General features: G+C 40.7%; 1 protein-coding gene across 3 annotated transcripts in view; it reads left to right on the top strand.

The window, feature by feature from the left end:
- The window catches only part of GABPB1 (GA binding protein transcription factor subunit beta 1), a 72873-nt gene extending 55427 nt beyond the window's left edge, over window positions 1-17446 (top strand). Inside the window, exons 7-11 of one of the 3 annotated variants that reach the window (XR_013215654.1) lie at window positions 4113-4301; window positions 7345-7460; window positions 10637-10736; window positions 14108-14164; window positions 14854-17445. Coding sequence is in view for 2 of the 3 variants with exons in the window: in XM_077263669.1 (XP_077119784.1) it covers window positions 4113-4301; window positions 7345-7460; window positions 14108-14164; window positions 14854-15006 (515 nt within the window). In the remaining variant the exon portion in view is untranslated. Of the gene's footprint in view, window positions 1-4112; window positions 4302-7344; window positions 7461-10636; window positions 10737-14107; window positions 14165-14853 lie in introns of all 3 variants that reach the window. The other 2 variants (XM_077263669.1, XM_077263670.1) reach the window with 2 other exon arrangements.
- Window positions 17447-17993: the final 547 nt, after the last annotated feature.

The raw sequence follows: 17993 nt of genomic DNA, 5'->3' as shown, positions 1-17993 counted from the left end.
TGGCATATTTTCCTTTATTCCACCCCTTTGTCCAAGAGCCATAGCTTTTTTAACTATTCTGTTCACATAGCTTTATGATGGCTTTTCTTTCGGGACAAGTTGTACTTGTGAGTGACACCATTTATTTTCTCACAAAGTTTACAGGAAAATGGGAAACAAATTCCAATTGCAGTGAAATTGTGGAAACACAGAACATTGTTCTGGCATTGTTGTTTGGAAATTGTTTTTACGGCACGCATTGTGTGGTAAAAATGACCTAGCAATATGATTCTCTCCATCAGTACGATTACGGTGATACCACTTTTTAAAATTATTTTAGTGGTGAAAAAGTTCAGAAATTTGCAAAAAAGAACCCACAACATTTTTTTTATTGCATTGCCATTTTCTCAGACCTGTAATGCTTTCATCTCTTGGTTGATGGAGCTGTGTGAGGGCTCACTTTTTGTGTGGTGAGAGCTTTTCATAGATACCATTTTGGGATAGATATAACATTTTGATCTCTTCTTGTAGCAGTCTTTGCATTATTGCAGGAACCCCACCAAAAATGCAATTCTGGCGTTTTGAATATTCATCTGATTACGATGTTTGACGATCGGGTTTATTATTTTTATATTTTGAAAGACCGGATTTTCTTTGGATGCAGCGGTACCACATTTGTATTTTTTATCTTTATTTTTAATGGGAGAAAATCGGAGTGATTTAACTTACGGGGGTTTTTTTTCATTTTTTTTATAGTTTTTTTATAACTTTTTTTTAAACTTTTCACTTTATTAGTGAACCTGCAATCGTCTGATCACTTGCACTATATACAGCAATACCATAGTATCCTTGTATATCGTAAAAATCACAGTCTCCTTTTAAGGGTAAGTTCACACAGGACATTTTTGCTGCGTATTTTTGCTGCGTTTTTTTTCTTCTCTTTTTCCAGGCTAATGTCCTTGGATTTTCAGCAGCAAAAACGCAGCAAGTAATGATACCTGCGTTTTTGCTGCATTTTTTTCAACACCCATTCAAGTCAATGGGTGAAAAAACGCAGCAAAAACGCTGAAAGAAGTGACATGCTCTATGTCAAAAAAATGCAGCAAAGCACAAAATACTGATCAAACAAAAAACCAATGTGTGTGCATGAGATTTCTGAAATCTCATAGGCTTTGCTGGTACTGTAAAAAGCAGCTGAAAATTAGCATAAAAACCCAGCAAAAATACGCAGCAAAAAAGTCCTGTGTGAACTTACCCTAAGCCTGCGCACAGGCTGGGTTTCGAGGGAGCTGCGTAATGACAGGCACTGAGGTCTTTGCAGACCCTTTGCTGTCATAGCAACCCATTGTCACACCGTGATCAGCGGTATTTAACAGGTTAACAGTTGCGCGGGCATAGCACAGTCCGCTCCATACACCCGCTACTGAATTGCTCTGTACATGTATGGCTGATGTTGGTAAGCGGAAAAAAAATCATCTTAGCCCATGGAAATTTGCCTTCCTGAAGTTAAATGTCCTTGTATTCGCTATGCTAAATCTCTTACTAAAGGATAAGTGAAAACATATATTATTTTGTAATCACTATTAACTAAACTTTTGGAGGAATGTTCAAGCTCCTGGTTATGGTTGAGCTAAAAAAATCAAGTGGTTGTGGTCACCCCCTGCCCCGCTATGCACAATTTATTTTCATGACAAAAGAGAAATAATAAAGTGGCACAGGTATATTTGGACTTTTGAATGAAGTCCTATTTTTTTTTTTTTTTATTTATTTATAAAATCTGTTTATGCTTAAATAGTGCTATATACAATTTGTATCTAATGTCACATAATTTGGTTATTCCATGCCATTATCGGAACGACTGTCTTTTGAATACAACTGACTAATTGTAGAGATGAAAGCTTGGATCATAGCAGGAATATCTTAGATCTTGGACCCTGTTATGACGTAAAAGCAAGACTTGGTACACAGAAAATGACAGAAATCAAAGCACACATTGGTGATGTCTGTAGAGCTTGCCTTTGTGGCAGATAATTGCAGGACAAATTGACAATTGGCCGCAGTTACCCTTAAGAATAGCTATTTGGCAAAATATATTGAAGCTTCTGTTCTGCCTTTTTATCTACATGATTTCTGTCATCTCTCCACATTCACATGTTGTAAACTTTGCTATGGCCCTGACATCATATTTTTCTTTTTTTTTCATGAATTGTACTTGTGACCCTAACAGTTTACTATGACCATATTACTTTTACTTTAGACTGGGCAACCCTTGAGCCTAGAGGTCTTTCAAAGTCAGAAAATCTAGAAGAAAGAATAAATACAGTTTACTTTAATCTTTAGTTGCTTCCCAAATGCTACTGCTCCGTGTTCTTTAAGAGAAATATTCAATTGTCATTTAAATAATTCTTGCATCTTTTTTCATCTTTCGTGTTATTTTGACGCTCTTTTTTTCTCCCAAGAACCCTCTTCCTGTGTAGACTCAGCCAATCACGATTGTTAGGTCAGGAGGAAGAAGCAGCAGCAGTGGTTCCTATTGCTGCATACAGAAGGCAGAAACCGTAACACACTGCCCTTGTCTTCTCTATGTGGAGTCCGGCTGTGTCTGACAACCAGATTTCCGCCCCAGCAGCTTCTCTACTGTACAGTGACATTTTAGAAGACCACCCACATAGCCTATGAATGGTTTGGAAATGGTTAAAGGGAACCTGTCATGTAACCTGCAAAATGGGGTTAAGGCTACTTTCACACTAGCGTTGTTGGCTGTACGTCGCAATGCGTCGTTTAGGAGAAAAAAACGCATCCTGCAAAGTTGTCCGCAGGATGCCTTTTTTCCCCCATAGACTAACATTAGCGACGCATTGCGACATATGGACACACGTCGCACCCGTCATTCGACGGTTGCGTCGTGTTTTGGCAGACCGTCGGCATAAAAAAAGTTACATGTAACGATTTTTTGTGCGTCGAGTCTGCCATTTTCGACCGCGCATGCGCGGCCGAAACTCCGCCCCCTCCTCCCCGGACCTTACAATGGGGCAGCGGAAGCGTCGTAAGACTGCTTCCGCTGCCCACGTCGAGCATTTCTTTCACAACGCGCGTCGGCACGTTGGGCCGACGCATAGCGACGGTCCCGTGCCGACGCTAGTGTGAAAGCAGCCTAAGCTAACAGGTTAACCCCTTTACGACCTATGATATATAGGTACATCATAGGTCACCTCCCTCTTTCATGCGGGCTCTGGCGCTGAGTCCGTATGTTTTTCAGCGCATGACAGCTGCATTGAACATAGGGTGCATCACTAGCCTTGCCCATCGGCGCCCTGTCACATGATCACGGGGCGCTGATGGGTTTGTAGGACAGACAGGGGTCTGCAGGAGACCCCCATGCTGATCTTTGCCGAGCTGCTGTGAGCGCTGCCACATGGCTGCCGTTCATAGCATATGATCATTTCTGCTACACATAGAAGAGATGAAGCTTTGTTATGTGTAGCACTAGCAGTCAGAAGAGCTATTGAAGAAAGTAAAAAGTGTAAAAAAATAAATAAATAAAAATGAAGTATTAAAACAAAAATCAATTCACCCCTCTTTTGCCCCTTTCCAAATAAAATAATAATTGAAAATACACCTATTTTGGATCACTGCGTGATTTATTGTTTGCAAACTTTGGATTTTTTTTCACCACTTAAAAAATAACCTATACTTGTTTGGTATCTGCAAACTCGGAATGACCTGGAGAATCGCATTGCCAGGTCGGATTTAGCATTTAGTGAACATGCTTTAAAAAAAAAAAATTGTGGAATTCTCTTTTTTTTTTTGCAGTTTCACCACACTTGGAATTTTTTTCCCATTTCCCGCAAAAAACAAGCCCTCATAAGGCCATGTAGATGAAAAACTAAAAAGTTATGGCTTTGGGGAGAAGGGGAGCAAAAACTGAAAATCCCATGGTGGTGAAGGGTTTAATAGAAACTGGGCGGCCCCTGCACCGCTGCCTGGAAGAAAAGAACTTAAAATAATTCAAAGAGTTGTGTTTGATACGAAGCAGCATTTTATTCTACGCTTCCTAACCCTGCCGAAAATCACTGTTACAAAACAATAGGCTTTTCTGTGTGAACTTGTTACATTTCAATTATGTTTTCTAGTGGTGGCAACAGAAGAAGTGGTAACTGCAGAGTCTGTTGATGGTGCAATTCAACAAGTTGTTAGTTCTGGTGGGCAACAAGTCATCACAATAGTGACAGATGGCATCCATCTTGGTAATCTTCAGTCTGCTATTCCATCAAGTGCCATAGGTCAGCCAATTATTGTCACAATGCCTGATGGCCAACAGGGTAAGTAAATAAAAAAAAAAATATGGTAAATTATGCTAGTCTTTCTAGTGTTATGATGTACATTTTTTAATTAAAGAATTTCTGGGTATAGACTGATCGATGGAGATCATTTTGTGTTTCCCTTTATCCTCCACTTAAACCTTATCCAGGTTTGAGAGAAAAGTCTAGAGTTACTTTGTGACAACATCCAGTTATTGCCGCCAATAGCGAGTGGTCACATGACCGCATTGATACCATTGGCATACATGCAGTCATGTGCTGACTAGTCTCATCCGGTCAAGGCATGTAACTGTAGGTACAGTGAGGAAAATACGTTTTGATACACTACCGATTTTGCAAGTTTTTCCACCTACAAGCAATGGAGAGGTCTGTAATTTTTATCGTAGGTACACTTCAACTGTGAGAGACAGAATCTAAAAAAAATCCAGAAAATCGCATTGTATGATTTTCACATAATTAATTTGCATTTTATTGCATGAAATACATATTTGATACAATAGAAAAACAGCTTAATATTTGCAACAGAAACCTTTTGATTGCATTTACAAAGGTCAGACATTTCCTGTAGTTTGCACACACTGCAGCAGGGATTTTGTCCCACTCCTCTATACAGATCTTCTCCAGATCTTTCAAGTTTTTTTGGGCAACATGGCGTTTCAGCTCCCTATTGGATTGAGGTCTGTAGACTGTCTAGATCACTCCAGGATATTGAAATGCTTCTTACCTAGGCACTCCTTAGTTGCCCTGACTGTGTGTTTCGGGTCATCCTTATGCAGAAAGACCCGGCCATCTTCAATGCTTTTACTCTGAGGGAAGGAGGTTGTTAGCCAAAATCTCATCCATCCTCCCTTCAATATGGTGCAGTCGTCATGTCCCCTTCGCAAAAAAGCACCCCCCAAAGTGTGATGTTTCCCCCACTATGCTTCACTGTTGGGACAGTGTTTTTGAGGTTGTACCCATCCTGCTTCTTCCTCAACACACGGCAAGTGGAGTTGATGCCAAAAAGTTCTATTTTGGTCTCATCTGACCACATGACCTTCTCCCATGTCTCCTCTGGATTATCCAGAGGGTCATTGGCGAACTTCCAATGGGCTTGGACATGTCCTGGCATGAGTAGGAGGACCCTGCGTGCCCTGCAGGATTTTAATCCATGATGGTGTAGTGTGTTACTAATGTTAATGTTTGAGACTATAGTCGCAGCTCTCTTCAGGTCACTGACCAAGTCCTCCCGTGTTCTGGGCTGATTCCTAAGACCTTTCTCAGAATCATCCTTACTCCACGAGGTGAGATCTTGCATCGAACCCCAGAACAAGGAAGATTGACAATTATCTTATGTTTCTTACATTTTCTAATAACTGCACCAACAGATGTTGCCTTCTCACCAAGCTGCTTGCCTATTGTCTTGAAGCCAATCCCAGCCTTGTGCAGGGTCTACAATTTTGTCCCTGGTGTTCTTAGACAGCTCTTTAGTCTTGGCCATGGTGGAGAGGTTGGAGTATGATTGAGTGTGTGGACAGGTGTCTTTTATACAGGTAATGAGTGCACAGTAGGAGGCTCCTTAAATAAAAACTAACAAGTCTGTGAGAGCCAGAATTCTTGCTGGTTGGTTGGTGATCAAATACTTATGTCATGCAATAAATTGCAAATTAATTATGTAAAAATCATACAATGAGATTTTCTGGATTTATTTTTAGATTCTTTCTCTCGCAGGTGAAATGTACCTATCATACAAATTACAGACTTCTCCATTCTTTGTAGGTGGTGTGATGCAGTGACCCCTGTTACAGGTAGGGGGCTCTGCATTGTCTCTTCAGAATATGCACGGAGGCGTATTGAGGCCATAAGAATGCATGGCAGTCGTTGGTATAACTGTGGTGATGAGACAAAGTCCGGCAGGATTGTAAATAGCCGGTATGTGTCGCAGAGGAAGTCTGCGCGGTAAGCCTGCCGTATTGTTGTTCTGGGACCTGTAGTCCTACAAATATTTGTATAGTTTATAGAGGGAGGCTTACTGGGCTAGTTTGAAGAGCTGGGCGGGTCAAACTAGCCACACACACCTCCCATCTGTGGGGGTGGTTGCAGCTTCATAATGTGACCAGGGTGTGGGTCACATGGTTGAGTGTTTGGACCTGAATGGTCTGTACTGTAGATCCTGGAAGAGGTCAGGTCTGTGTTGGAAGCTCCTGTGAGTGGAGACTTCCTGGAAGCACCTGGAGAGACCGTGGACCTGGACGGTCTGTGTTGGAAGCTCCTGTGAGTGGAGACTTCCTGGAAGCACCTGGAGAGACCATGGACCTGGACGGTCTGTGTTGGAAGCTCCTGTGAGTGGAGACTTCCTGGAAGCACCTGGTGAGACCATGTACCTACAGAGCCTGGGACGGCATCTGTGTTGGTGAAGCCAGGACTGACAAGCAGTGTGAGGAGTGGAGCTCCTGGAAGGTAACCCTGGACAAGGGGATTGTAATATACGGTAGAGAAGTTTATATGCTGCATGAACAGACTGGTGGTCGTGATATGTTCATGAATGTAATGAAATGGACTTTCCGTTATGTGGTTTATGATGCCTAAATAAACCAAATAGACTGATTTATGTCAGAAAACCGTGCCTGACTACGTTAAACCCGTGCCAAGTGAGTGTCCCCCCAACACAAACAGTAGGCGCAACGCCACAGTGGGAAAACTTGCAAAATCGACAATGTATCAAATGATTATTTTCCCCACTGTAGTTCTGTGCGTTGATACTGAATAAATCAGGATATTTTGTTTCATTTTTTGCATTATTTGGATATTATTAACATGTCTATCCATCATGTGATATCTATAATTCCACAACTTTTCCTTCTTTGTGTTTAAATTTCAAGTATATAAATGGTTGGGATGAAAAAAGATGAATTATTTTAGTTATCATATATAAAAATGATTGTCTTTTGTACATTTTGTATGTAGCACTAATCATAAGGGTTCCTGCAATTGAACAGCTTTACCCTTCAAACCTTACTCCATAAATGTCCATTATTGAGTCTGCTTGTTTTTATTCTTATAGTATTGACGGTACCAGCAACTGATATTGCCGAAGAAACTGTAATTAGTGACGAGCCCCCTCCTAAAAGACAGTGCATTGAGATAATTGAAAATCGCATGGACTCCGCAGAGATCGAGGTAATGTCCAGTTCAGTTTTGGAATGTCCCTGTGATTCCTGATTTTGGGGTGTATGCTACTACAGTGGCACATTACAATTGCTAGCACTGTGCAGTTTTACTTTTCTGAGTATTACACATGAGGCTCCATGGAGTTAGTAGTTTACAGCCCTGTTATTGTTCCTGTAGCCATCTCTTTAGAGGAAACTCATTTAATATACTATCAAGGGCTATGGGCACCTTTGAAATTAAAACATATATATTTTTACCTACAATAATGCTATTTTATTATTATTATTTTTTTAACTTTGAGGTAACCACTACATTTTTGTTTGGAATGTTTTGTTGCATTTTTTCAGTGCAGATTTGTCGCAAAACCTTAAAGGGAATCTATCACCCCATTTTTGGCCTATAAGCTGAGCCCACCGCCATCAGGGGCTTATCTACAGCATTCTGTAATGCTGTAGATAAGCCCCTGATGTAACCTGAAAGATAAGAAAAACAAGTAAGATTATACTCACCCGGGGCGGTCCGGTCCGATGGGCGTCGCAGTCCGGTCCGGGGCCTCCCATCTTCATACGATGAAGTCCTCTTCTTTGCTTCCTGTCGCAGCTCCTGCGCAGGTGTACTTTGTCTGTCCTGTTGAGGGCAGAGCAAAGTACTGCAGTGCACAGGCGCCGCGCCTCTCTGACCTTTCCCGGTGCCTTATCACTGCAGTACTTTGCTCTGCACCGGTGCCGCGACAGGAAGCAAAGAAGAGGACGTCATCGTATGAAGATGGGAGGCACCAGACCGCGACGCCCATCGGACCGGACCGCACCGGGACCGCCCCTGGGTGAGTATAATCTAACTTGTTTTTCTTATCTTTCAGGTTACATCGGGGGCTTATATACAGCATTACAGAATGCTGTAGATAAGCCCATGATGGCGGTGGACGCAGCTTATAGGCCAAAAATGGGGGGACAGATTCCCATTAAGGCTTTCCTGATGCCAGCGCAGTGAATAAGAATCCTGAAGTGTTGTGCACACGTTGCTTATTTGTGACTTACAGATGTGGTGCAGATTTAAATCTGCTGCATGTCAATTCTTTCAGTTCAGATATCACCCATAATAACCTGCACCAAAAACATGCGTTTTTGCCACTGCAGTTTTCTTGCCAAGAGGAAATGGTAGCAAAGCCACAAAAGAAGACTGAAAATCTTCCAAAAATTCAAAAATAAAGCTGAAAAGGGGCAGCACCGCTTACCTGCCCAGATCCAGACACAGACCACCCATACAGCATGTATGGCTTGAGGGTATGTGCACACTTAGATTTTTCCGCACTTGTTTTGAGAAATCTGCAGGTAAAAGCACTGCGTTTTATATGCTGATTTACCCCGAATTTTATGCAGTTTTTGGGCGGATTCCACCTGCGGTTTTACACCTGCGGATTCCTATTATTGAGCAGGTGTAAACCGTTGCGGAATCCGCACAAAGATTTGACATGCTGCGGAATAAACAACGCTACGTTTCCGCGCGTTTTTTTTCCGCAGCATGTGCACTGCGGGTTTTGTTTTCCATAGGTTTACATGGTACTGTAAACTCATGGAAAACAGCAGCGTCAAAACATCTGCGGATCCGCAGCAAAATCCGCAACGTGTGCACATATCCTGAAGGTACATGCCAAGAGGGAAAAGAATTATTTGGTGCAGAAATTTGTGCACCACTTCCTCTTGAAAATACAGCTGAAAAGGGGCAGCATTGCTTACCTGCCCAGGTCTCTGAACAAATGCACTACAGATGCAGCCAGCCCATGTAGCAAAGATGTTGACAACACAGGTGCAAAATACCAAATAGACAGCCACTCACAGCCTACCAATTCATGGAGGGGTTGCCTGCTTAGTATATGTTTGCACAATAGAGGCCTGTATAGAGCACTGTTCACATGCAGGTAATGCACAGTGTCTGGCTCTCAGCCTATTAGTCACGCCCATACTATTCGATCAGGTGGGCTGGCCAGCCCGCTCTCAATGCATCCCATGTGCACACCACTGTATACAAGACCCAGCGTGCTGGGCTTGGCTGCACCCTGAAAAATAAAGTGCACAAAACACATGTAAATATGTGAGGTATTGGCTGATATCTTGGCCAAAATATGCAAGCTCGCAACCCAACGTCAAGTCCTCACGCTTGCGAGTCCTAACACTAACCTTGGTAGCAAAGCCACAAAAGAGGACTGAAAATCCTCCAAAATACAGGGGTGTGCACATAGGATGCATTTAGAGAGTGCTGGCCATCCCGCCTGATCGCATAGTATGGGCGTGACTAATAGGCTGAGAACCAGACACTGTGCATTACCTGCATGTGAACAGTGCTCTATACAGGCCTCTATTGTGCAAACATATGCTAAGCAGTCACCCCCTCCATGAACTGGTAGGCTGTGAGTGGCTGTCTATTTAGTATTTTGCACCTGTGTTGCCAACATCTTTTCCACATGGGCTGGCTGCATCCTGTAGTGCATTTGTTCAGAGACCTGAGCAGGAAAGCTGTATTTTCAAAAGGAAATAGTGCACAAATTTCTGCACCAAAAATTTATTTTCCATCTTGGCACGTACCTTCAAGCCATGCATGCTGTATGCGTGGTCTGTGTGTCCGGATCTGGCTGTTGTCAGTGGCAAGATCTCATTTACTGCCTCAGCTTCATTCGTGAACTGATCTTTCCTTCTCCAGACCCACTGATGCCGTGGTGTGTGGTTCCCTCTCCCTCCAGCTTCTGCTGTGGGTGCTCCCCTCTCTCCACACTAATATCATCCCTGTCTATGCTCAGATGCTGTACAGCCATTGTGATCGCTGGTGGAAGGAAGGAGGAATAAGAGCAGTGTGCTGTTGGATCTATGTCACCGTCGGTAGTACAGCTAGTTATCTAATGAAATTGCACAAACTTGACAGCAACAAAATGAACAAAGTCTATGTAGAAAGCTGCTTAATTTCATATTTTGGAAACAAATGAACAAAAAAAAAAAATGAATTGGAGCAAAGGTGCCCATAGCTTTGAAAAATCAGTTTGTTCACTGTTTTTATGCTTTAATATGTGTAACATGCCAAGCATTTGTATTTTACTTGCGTCTCACTGAATTTATTGCTCTTGCTGCTAGTATTTTTTTTAAACAATTTTTTAATAGCTGCTATTTGACGATGTGTTCCTCTTTATTGTGCAGTCTGTGGAAGGAGGATACCTTATCAGATACAATATCTCTGATTTACCTCATCTCTGATTTTACCATTTACATGATGTGAAAGTGTCTTCAACTATCACAGGTGTGCGGTTCTCACCAATTTACCAGCACTTTTGGGTGTCACTTTCCAGTACTTCCACCATCTTTTTTAGTTGGATCTTTCTCTTCTATTATATTGATGCTGTTGTTATGCTTACATAAAGGAAGTTTATTATAAGTCCTGGGTCATTCCCTGATGACCAAAAGTCCTTGTAGATGCAAATACTAGTATTCTGCAACCTTTATTTGTTCATTTACAGGACACAGATCATCAAAATGTCATTCAGTCCTCCAGCATTGTGTTTGTGCCATGACCACACTTTGGATTGTTAATGAAATACTTTCATTTAATCTGCAGCCAGTGCTGGCCCCTTGGCAGTGTGTTTCCCTTCCTGAAGGTGTCAGGCTGTAAGGTGAATGTGCCTTCTCCCAGTGTAAATGAATGGATGTGTCCACTTCTAACAATACAAAAAAAAGTGCTATACGTCTATTAATTTACGCTAGGAGAATCACATGTTTATTACCCAATTGCAGAAATGGACCTGAGTAGATCCGGTGAAAGGATTGCCAACAGGCAGTCCATTGGATATACATGATTAACAGGTGTTGTGTCCTTAACACAACGATCAAAGATGAAAGTCGGTCCTCCACCAGGGACACTAGCAATTTCCCTACGCGCGTACAGGAGGTGATTTTTTTTATTTATTTATTTATTTTTATACAATTCTTCATTGACAAATACTTTACTGACCTGACTCTCAAATCTGCGTTATGCTGCCGTATAGAGCGTGACCACTACAGCCACAGACTAGCTGATTTGTAAAATGTCCAGTACGGTCAATCTGAGCAAGTTCTGCTCATTGAAGCAGTAAGGATCCTGATGTCCGCTCTCGGGCCTGTAGAATTGTAAATGTAGTGGTGGACTATAATGCAAGCAGTGATGGAGTCAGTAAAGACGAGTAATACAAGATCTTGTAATGATTACTGTAGATGAAGTTCAGTGGTGGCAGTGCAGAACTACCTACATGCACAGGGTCATGTCAGGGGTTATGGGCTTGTGAAGAGGAGCAGCACACATCAGAAACCTCAGTAATTGCCTGCTGCAGCATGTACAATCTCTCCTTACACAGATGGCCATTCTTTTCAGCTCCTTGGACCTCTTTTTTGAGGGCTATGTACCGTGAACTTCCTTATGTTGGATTTCAGCGTGGCCAGTACTTGGTTCTCGTGTGAAAAAGATGTTTGGCAGCAGCTCATTCTAGTCTCCATATTAACAAAAAAACATTTTGGGCTATTGGCCAATTGCTAGGTCTATTGTCAATAAATTCCATTAATAGATCTGGCCATATTTAGTGATGATTGGTCGTATAGCAAGTTAATCAGCACTCACTTGCTATTAGGCTGCTAAGCTCAGGAACATGCAATTAGTAGATGGGAGGGAGTGGTAACTATGGGGCTACTGAAAAGCTGTAGCAGTGTACCAAGTGGCGCTGGCGTAATTGGGGGTTTCCTTCAGGCACTTGTAGAATTATACCTCCCCGTGTCCATACTATGTGTGCTCGCCAGCGCTGCTGTTGGAGCCACGAGGTGGCGCAGGTAGTCAGCCCTCGTCCCCTCCAAACCAGGTTGCAGTCTTCCCTCTGTTCCAATCAGGTCATACATTGAAGCTCTTCTTGGAAAGGCTAATCCTGTTTTTTGTATAAACTGTTAATATGAAATAATGAAACTTGATTATTCATGGTGTTGTATAAGGGATGTTGCTTTCTTAGGCTGCTTTCACACATCAGTTTTTTGCCTTTAGGCTCAATCCGATGAATTTTGAAAAAACAGATCCGACGAATGATGCCGCCGGTACTTTTTTTTCCCCATAGACTTATATTAGCGAGGGATTGTGCCGAATGGCCACATGTTTCATCCGTCGTTCGTACAAAGTTACATTTTTTGTCTCCGGCGAAAAACCGGACAGCGACAGATCCGGCGTTTGCTACAATGGAACCCTATGGCGAATTCCGTTTTTTGAAACTGAGCATGCTCCAATTTTTGGGGGATCCAATTGGCTGGATCAGCTAGTCGGATCCGTCAAAAAACGAATCAGTTTTTCACAATCTGAGACGGATTTGTTTTCTTCAACATTCGATGGATTGTGCCGGATGGCAAAAAAATTATGTGTGAAAGCAGCCTTACAGTGGCACAAAATCTTCTGTTTCACATTACATTCACATTTTTTTCGCCTTTAAGATTTATTACACTATATGCTCCAGGCATATTTATGAGACAGGGCTGTGATGAACACACCTAGTATCCATCACCCGCATAGTACCCATGATCTTGGCTTATGCTTACAAGATGAGTTTTTCAATAGCTTTTCATGACTTATCCAGTACACTGATTCATTACTAAAATTTAAGAGGGGACTGGATGCCTTTCTTGAAAAGTATAATGTTACAGGGTATATACACTAGATTCCTTGATAGGGCGTTGATCCAGGGAACTAGTCTGATTGCCGTATGTGGAGTCAGGAAGGAATTTTTTTCCCCAATGTGGAGCTTACTCTTTGCCACATGGGGTTTTTTTTTCTTCCCCTGGATCAACATGTTAGGGCATGTTAGGTTAGGCTATGGGTTGAACTAGATGGACTTAAAGTCTTCCTTCAACCTTAAAAACTATGTTACTGATGACATTCTAGCCTATGGGCATCTGCCACCTATAGGCTAATATGCCATCAATTTACCAAGAAATATCATACACCGCGCGGCATACACGTGTTTTGTCGTTCTATCCTTGTACACCCCAGACATAAACAATAACATTATGTGAACAGGGCCTACAGCTGAACTTATGGGTATTTTCTAGGGCTGTAGCTATATATTATTTCATGATCTCTATACCTGAAGTGTGTATATCGGTTGAAACATCTGGCAGACCATCTTTGGGGTTAATAGATATTCCATCTTTTGGCTTATTTGTAATGATGGCCAATAAATTAGGAAAGCAACAAACAAAATGTAAAACAGCTAGTAGTTGTTCCTTATTTTTCTGCTGCTGTTCAGCAGAGATTGTGGCGTCCTGGCAATCTTGGCTGGATTTCATTATGGCTGGAGCGGGTATTTCCAGGAGATGCAGGTAGTAACGTGCATAAAATCCAATTCTTTTGATTCTCGGAGTTGTAGAAGATAAAGGGGCTACAGGAAAGAAATCTTTGTCCGAAGGTGTGTGTTTGGGTCTGATACTTGCTGCCTCTAAACGCCGTCTTTATATTTAAAGTTTCGCCAGTGCTTGCAGTGACATTTGTGTTTCTGACTCCTTTTTTCCCAGTAGTTTCACATTGGCAGCATGCAGTACTTGCTTGTTACTTTAGATATTGTAAACCTGTTTTTTTTTTCTCCTTTTTTAAATTTTTTTTCGGTCTGTCAGATTCCAGAAACTTCTGGGTCAGAAATCTATATTGTGAATACTCAAGAGTTTTCTCAGGTACCTATATACATTTTAAAGCAGATTCTGTATGTTTCTGAGAGGATCTCTGAGCCCTTCATCCTCAGATTTTGTGGTGCTGTGTGTATGATTGATTTCATGTTTTCTGACCAATCAAACATTGCTAATGCCGCCTTTGTAATTTTTTATTTGGGTGCATGATACCTTAACCCTTCCATGTGTGGGACGGGTTTTTTGTTCTTTCTCATTGGCTTTCATGTAGTCAACTAAGTATTATTTGATTTATTCATTTTTCTTTCATTTTAAGCAGCCTTTCATTCTGGATGTATCTGCTAATACATAAGTCTATAAAAAGTCTAATATTCCCTATACCGGTCTCCGCTTTAAGCCCAGGTGAAGGAGACCTGCAGATACGTCCACTATGCACATTATTCCATTGTGTAGCACTTGTATTCATACTCCCATTATGTCACCCAATAGTGTGTGCTAAAGTGGACCGGTTGTCATGAGAAATGCCATATGTTTGCAGCAGTTTTATCTGCTCATAGAATCACAATTTCTAGGAGCTGTTTGCAGCTTGCAATCCATTTCAATAAGCAAAAAAGGCCTAGATTAATATGGCAAAGCCGATTATTACACATAATTAAGAAAGTCAGTTTCAGGTCAGAGATGTTCTGCCATGGCATGATTGTAAAAATTAAACTGTTTTTATTATCCCTTATTCACAGGAAAGAGAATCCCTTCAGAAGCAACTTGATGAGGCCAACAGAGAAGCCCAGAAATACCGCCAGCAGCTGCTTAAGAAAGAACAAGAGGCCGAGGCCTACAGACAGAAGCTAGAAGCCATGACCAGACTGCAGACCAATAAGGAAGTGGTTTAAACTTCTAGTGGGACATATAATTTTTTGATATTTTTTATTCAGCAAGATGGCTCTGACCTAATCTGTGTACTGCTGTGTGCCACAAATGGGACGTGCAGGACGCCGGAACAGATCTCCAGCTAGAGCACTTCTAAAAAGGCTGGTTGTATAAAGGTCAATCCTTGTGAAAAGTATTTAAAAAAATACTGTAAATACAGTTTTGTTTTTGTTGTTTTTTTATTTTACAATTAGCTTATAAGTTGATTCTGATTTCTGAAAGATGCAGAGATCACAGTGTGAAAGGTATGACCATGTTTTGCATAAAGAAAAGATCACGATGCTGATCCTCTTAACAGTATGCACCATCTCCAAAAATAGATGCTCTGCATATCTGCAGTGCTTTCTGAAAACAGATCAACGTGGCCTTTGAGGTTACCATTTCCTAGTGGAAATCTTTGTACAGCTTTTAATTTGTGTCTCCTATTATTTGAACCTATAGTTCTTTTTCTACTAAGCAAAATTTTATATGTTTAACTTCTGAAACATCCAGGTAGATTTACATGTATATGAAGCTAATATTTTTTAAGAAGAAACTTTTGTACATACGATGCATGCTTTTTTTTTTTCTATACCATTTCTGCAGATACCAGGTTGTGCAATCTCTCCCGAACAGGCATTTATTATTAGTTATAGAAGCATCCTTTTCTATAAACTGATAAATGCGTCGTTAAACCTACCACGCTCAACAAGACCCAAATTTGTGAAACCTCGAGAGCTGCAAAATCTAAAATGGTTTGCACGGAAAGCTTTTCTTAACACATACAGGTTAATACATCTGGAGTAATATTCTGAGAGCTTCGCGTTTGGAATTTGCATTTGATTATGCAGGCATCTCATGAATTATTGAAAGGTCGATTTTCTTTCCTTATTTAAGGAAACTACTCGTTTTGGGTTTTGCAATCCTTTTAACTCTAGTCTTCATGTTCACCTTAAACAGGGCAGGAATGATTTCTAGTTCTGCTGGGCTTCTGGATATGTACGGCATGAATTGCATATTTTTTTTATTCACTCAGTAAATTTATGTTATCATTGTTGGCGCATCTTTATATGCACAAATTACAACCTTTTTATTTTATAACTCACAGAAATTTTCAGACTTCATTCCAAGAAAATGGAATGGAAATGCTGATTATTGAAATATTACTGCTGTTTTTACAGACTTGTAATTATACAATATAATTATGTTACCATTTTGTTAAATTAAATATGCAATAGTTTCCCTTTTTTGTTTTTTTATCTTCCATTACTACTGTTTGTTCATGAAAATAATGTAACAAAGTACGAAGTCCAAAACAATCACTATATATGAGGATTTTATTTTTTCTTCTGGTAATGTCTCGTTGCAGTTACATATTTGATAAAAAATAAAGATACTAAAATTAATTTCACAAAATGTAGAACCCAGATTTGCTGGATTGAGTTATTTTAAGTTTTGGAGTGACTTTGTATATTCTTTATTTACTAGTTTTGCACTGATTTTTATATTCTCAGTTCATAGGAGTTGTCAAAATCCTGCTGATTTCTCCTGAAAACTGCCATTAGTTTAGTTAAGGAGGTTTTCCTGTTTCTCTGGCTGCTATTTTGTTTATTTTATTTTTATTTTTTTTTAACAAACTGGACTTTAGGCCCCTTTCCTGTGTCCAGCAGAGAGCTTCCACCGCTTCTCCTGGTGTCTTATCGTCTGCAGCACTGACATCACATTGTTGGCTGCAGACAATATTAGACATGGGGAACAGCAGTGGAAACTCAACACAGGCCCTGGGGAGGGTGAGAAGAGAATTTTTTTTTTGTAAATATATATACAACTGCACACAAATGCAGCCGTGCGACAGGCGTTTTTTTGAATCTGGGGAACCCTTTAATTTTTGCTGTCAGACATGTGACCGCACAGATTGGCTATAATTGTATTATCGACATTTGAGCTGTCACAAAGCATTGTTTCTTGGTGATGGCAAACCAGGAGGATTCTGACTTCAGCTTTAGACACAAGGAAACCTCATGTAATTAAAATCAGTTCAAGATTAATAAATAAAAAAACAAATGTTACAAAGCGGCCTACTGGATTACGTAGGTTGAATTCTTCAGAATTGGCGCTTCCTTTTTAAACTTTGAGAAGCATAAAAGTAATGGGTATACTTTAGTACAGCAGACACTTGTATGTACACCATGTATTATGCAACTTATGATTATTTTTTTCTCATGATCATAAATAGACCAAATATATAAATAAAATGTTCTACCCCTCAGGAACTCCAGAGATGTGCCACTATTTTGCTTAGATATCATTAATCAAGCTGTTTATATATAAAAAAATGTTTACTGGGATGAGCTGTTCAATTGTCCATAGACTGGTTGTCATGTCTAAGAAACTTATTAAAGATCTTCTATATAAGGGATTCTACAATCTTGTAAGTTGTGAGTTTTGTATCGTATCATGTGCACCTATGGTGACCGGCCTGTTACGGTGTCCACTGATTTTGTTTTTAATAGTTAAGGAAGTTATTGCACAAGATCCAGCGAACCATTCATATTGAAAAGGACTTCTTAATGGTCTACTGTCAAAATCTAGGGCATATTCTATTAAGGTGTTTACACCAAAATTTAGTAATTCCCTCAACGCAAATCATAAGTTTAACAACAATATTGCGATATTTGGTGTTTACAAGCCACTCTCAACCAACTACACCAGTATGGTTGTAGTGTGAATGTGACATGGCTATGCTCGCCTGTTAAATTTATGAAAAGTCCCTGACATTCCTGGCGGCGGTGCGCTTCGCCTAATTCATTTAAGGAGTCTATTGGCACAGAATGACTTTTCAAACAAAGTACAGGTGCTTGGTGCACCCTCATGTGGCCAAACATTTAAGTACACCTTACCACCTACTTGTTTTCCCTCCATCTCCACATTTCTCTTCTTTCATTGACAGCTTTGGCCTTGGAGCCAGAGA

Source organism: Ranitomeya variabilis, chromosome 5, assembly GCF_051348905.1.
Source record: "Ranitomeya variabilis isolate aRanVar5 chromosome 5, aRanVar5.hap1, whole genome shotgun sequence".
In the NCBI taxonomy this organism is placed as follows: Eukaryota; Metazoa; Chordata; class Amphibia; order Anura; family Dendrobatidae; genus Ranitomeya; species Ranitomeya variabilis.
The sequence above is the reverse complement of the archived record's forward strand: the minus strand, read 5'-3'. Positions and strand labels throughout refer to the sequence as shown.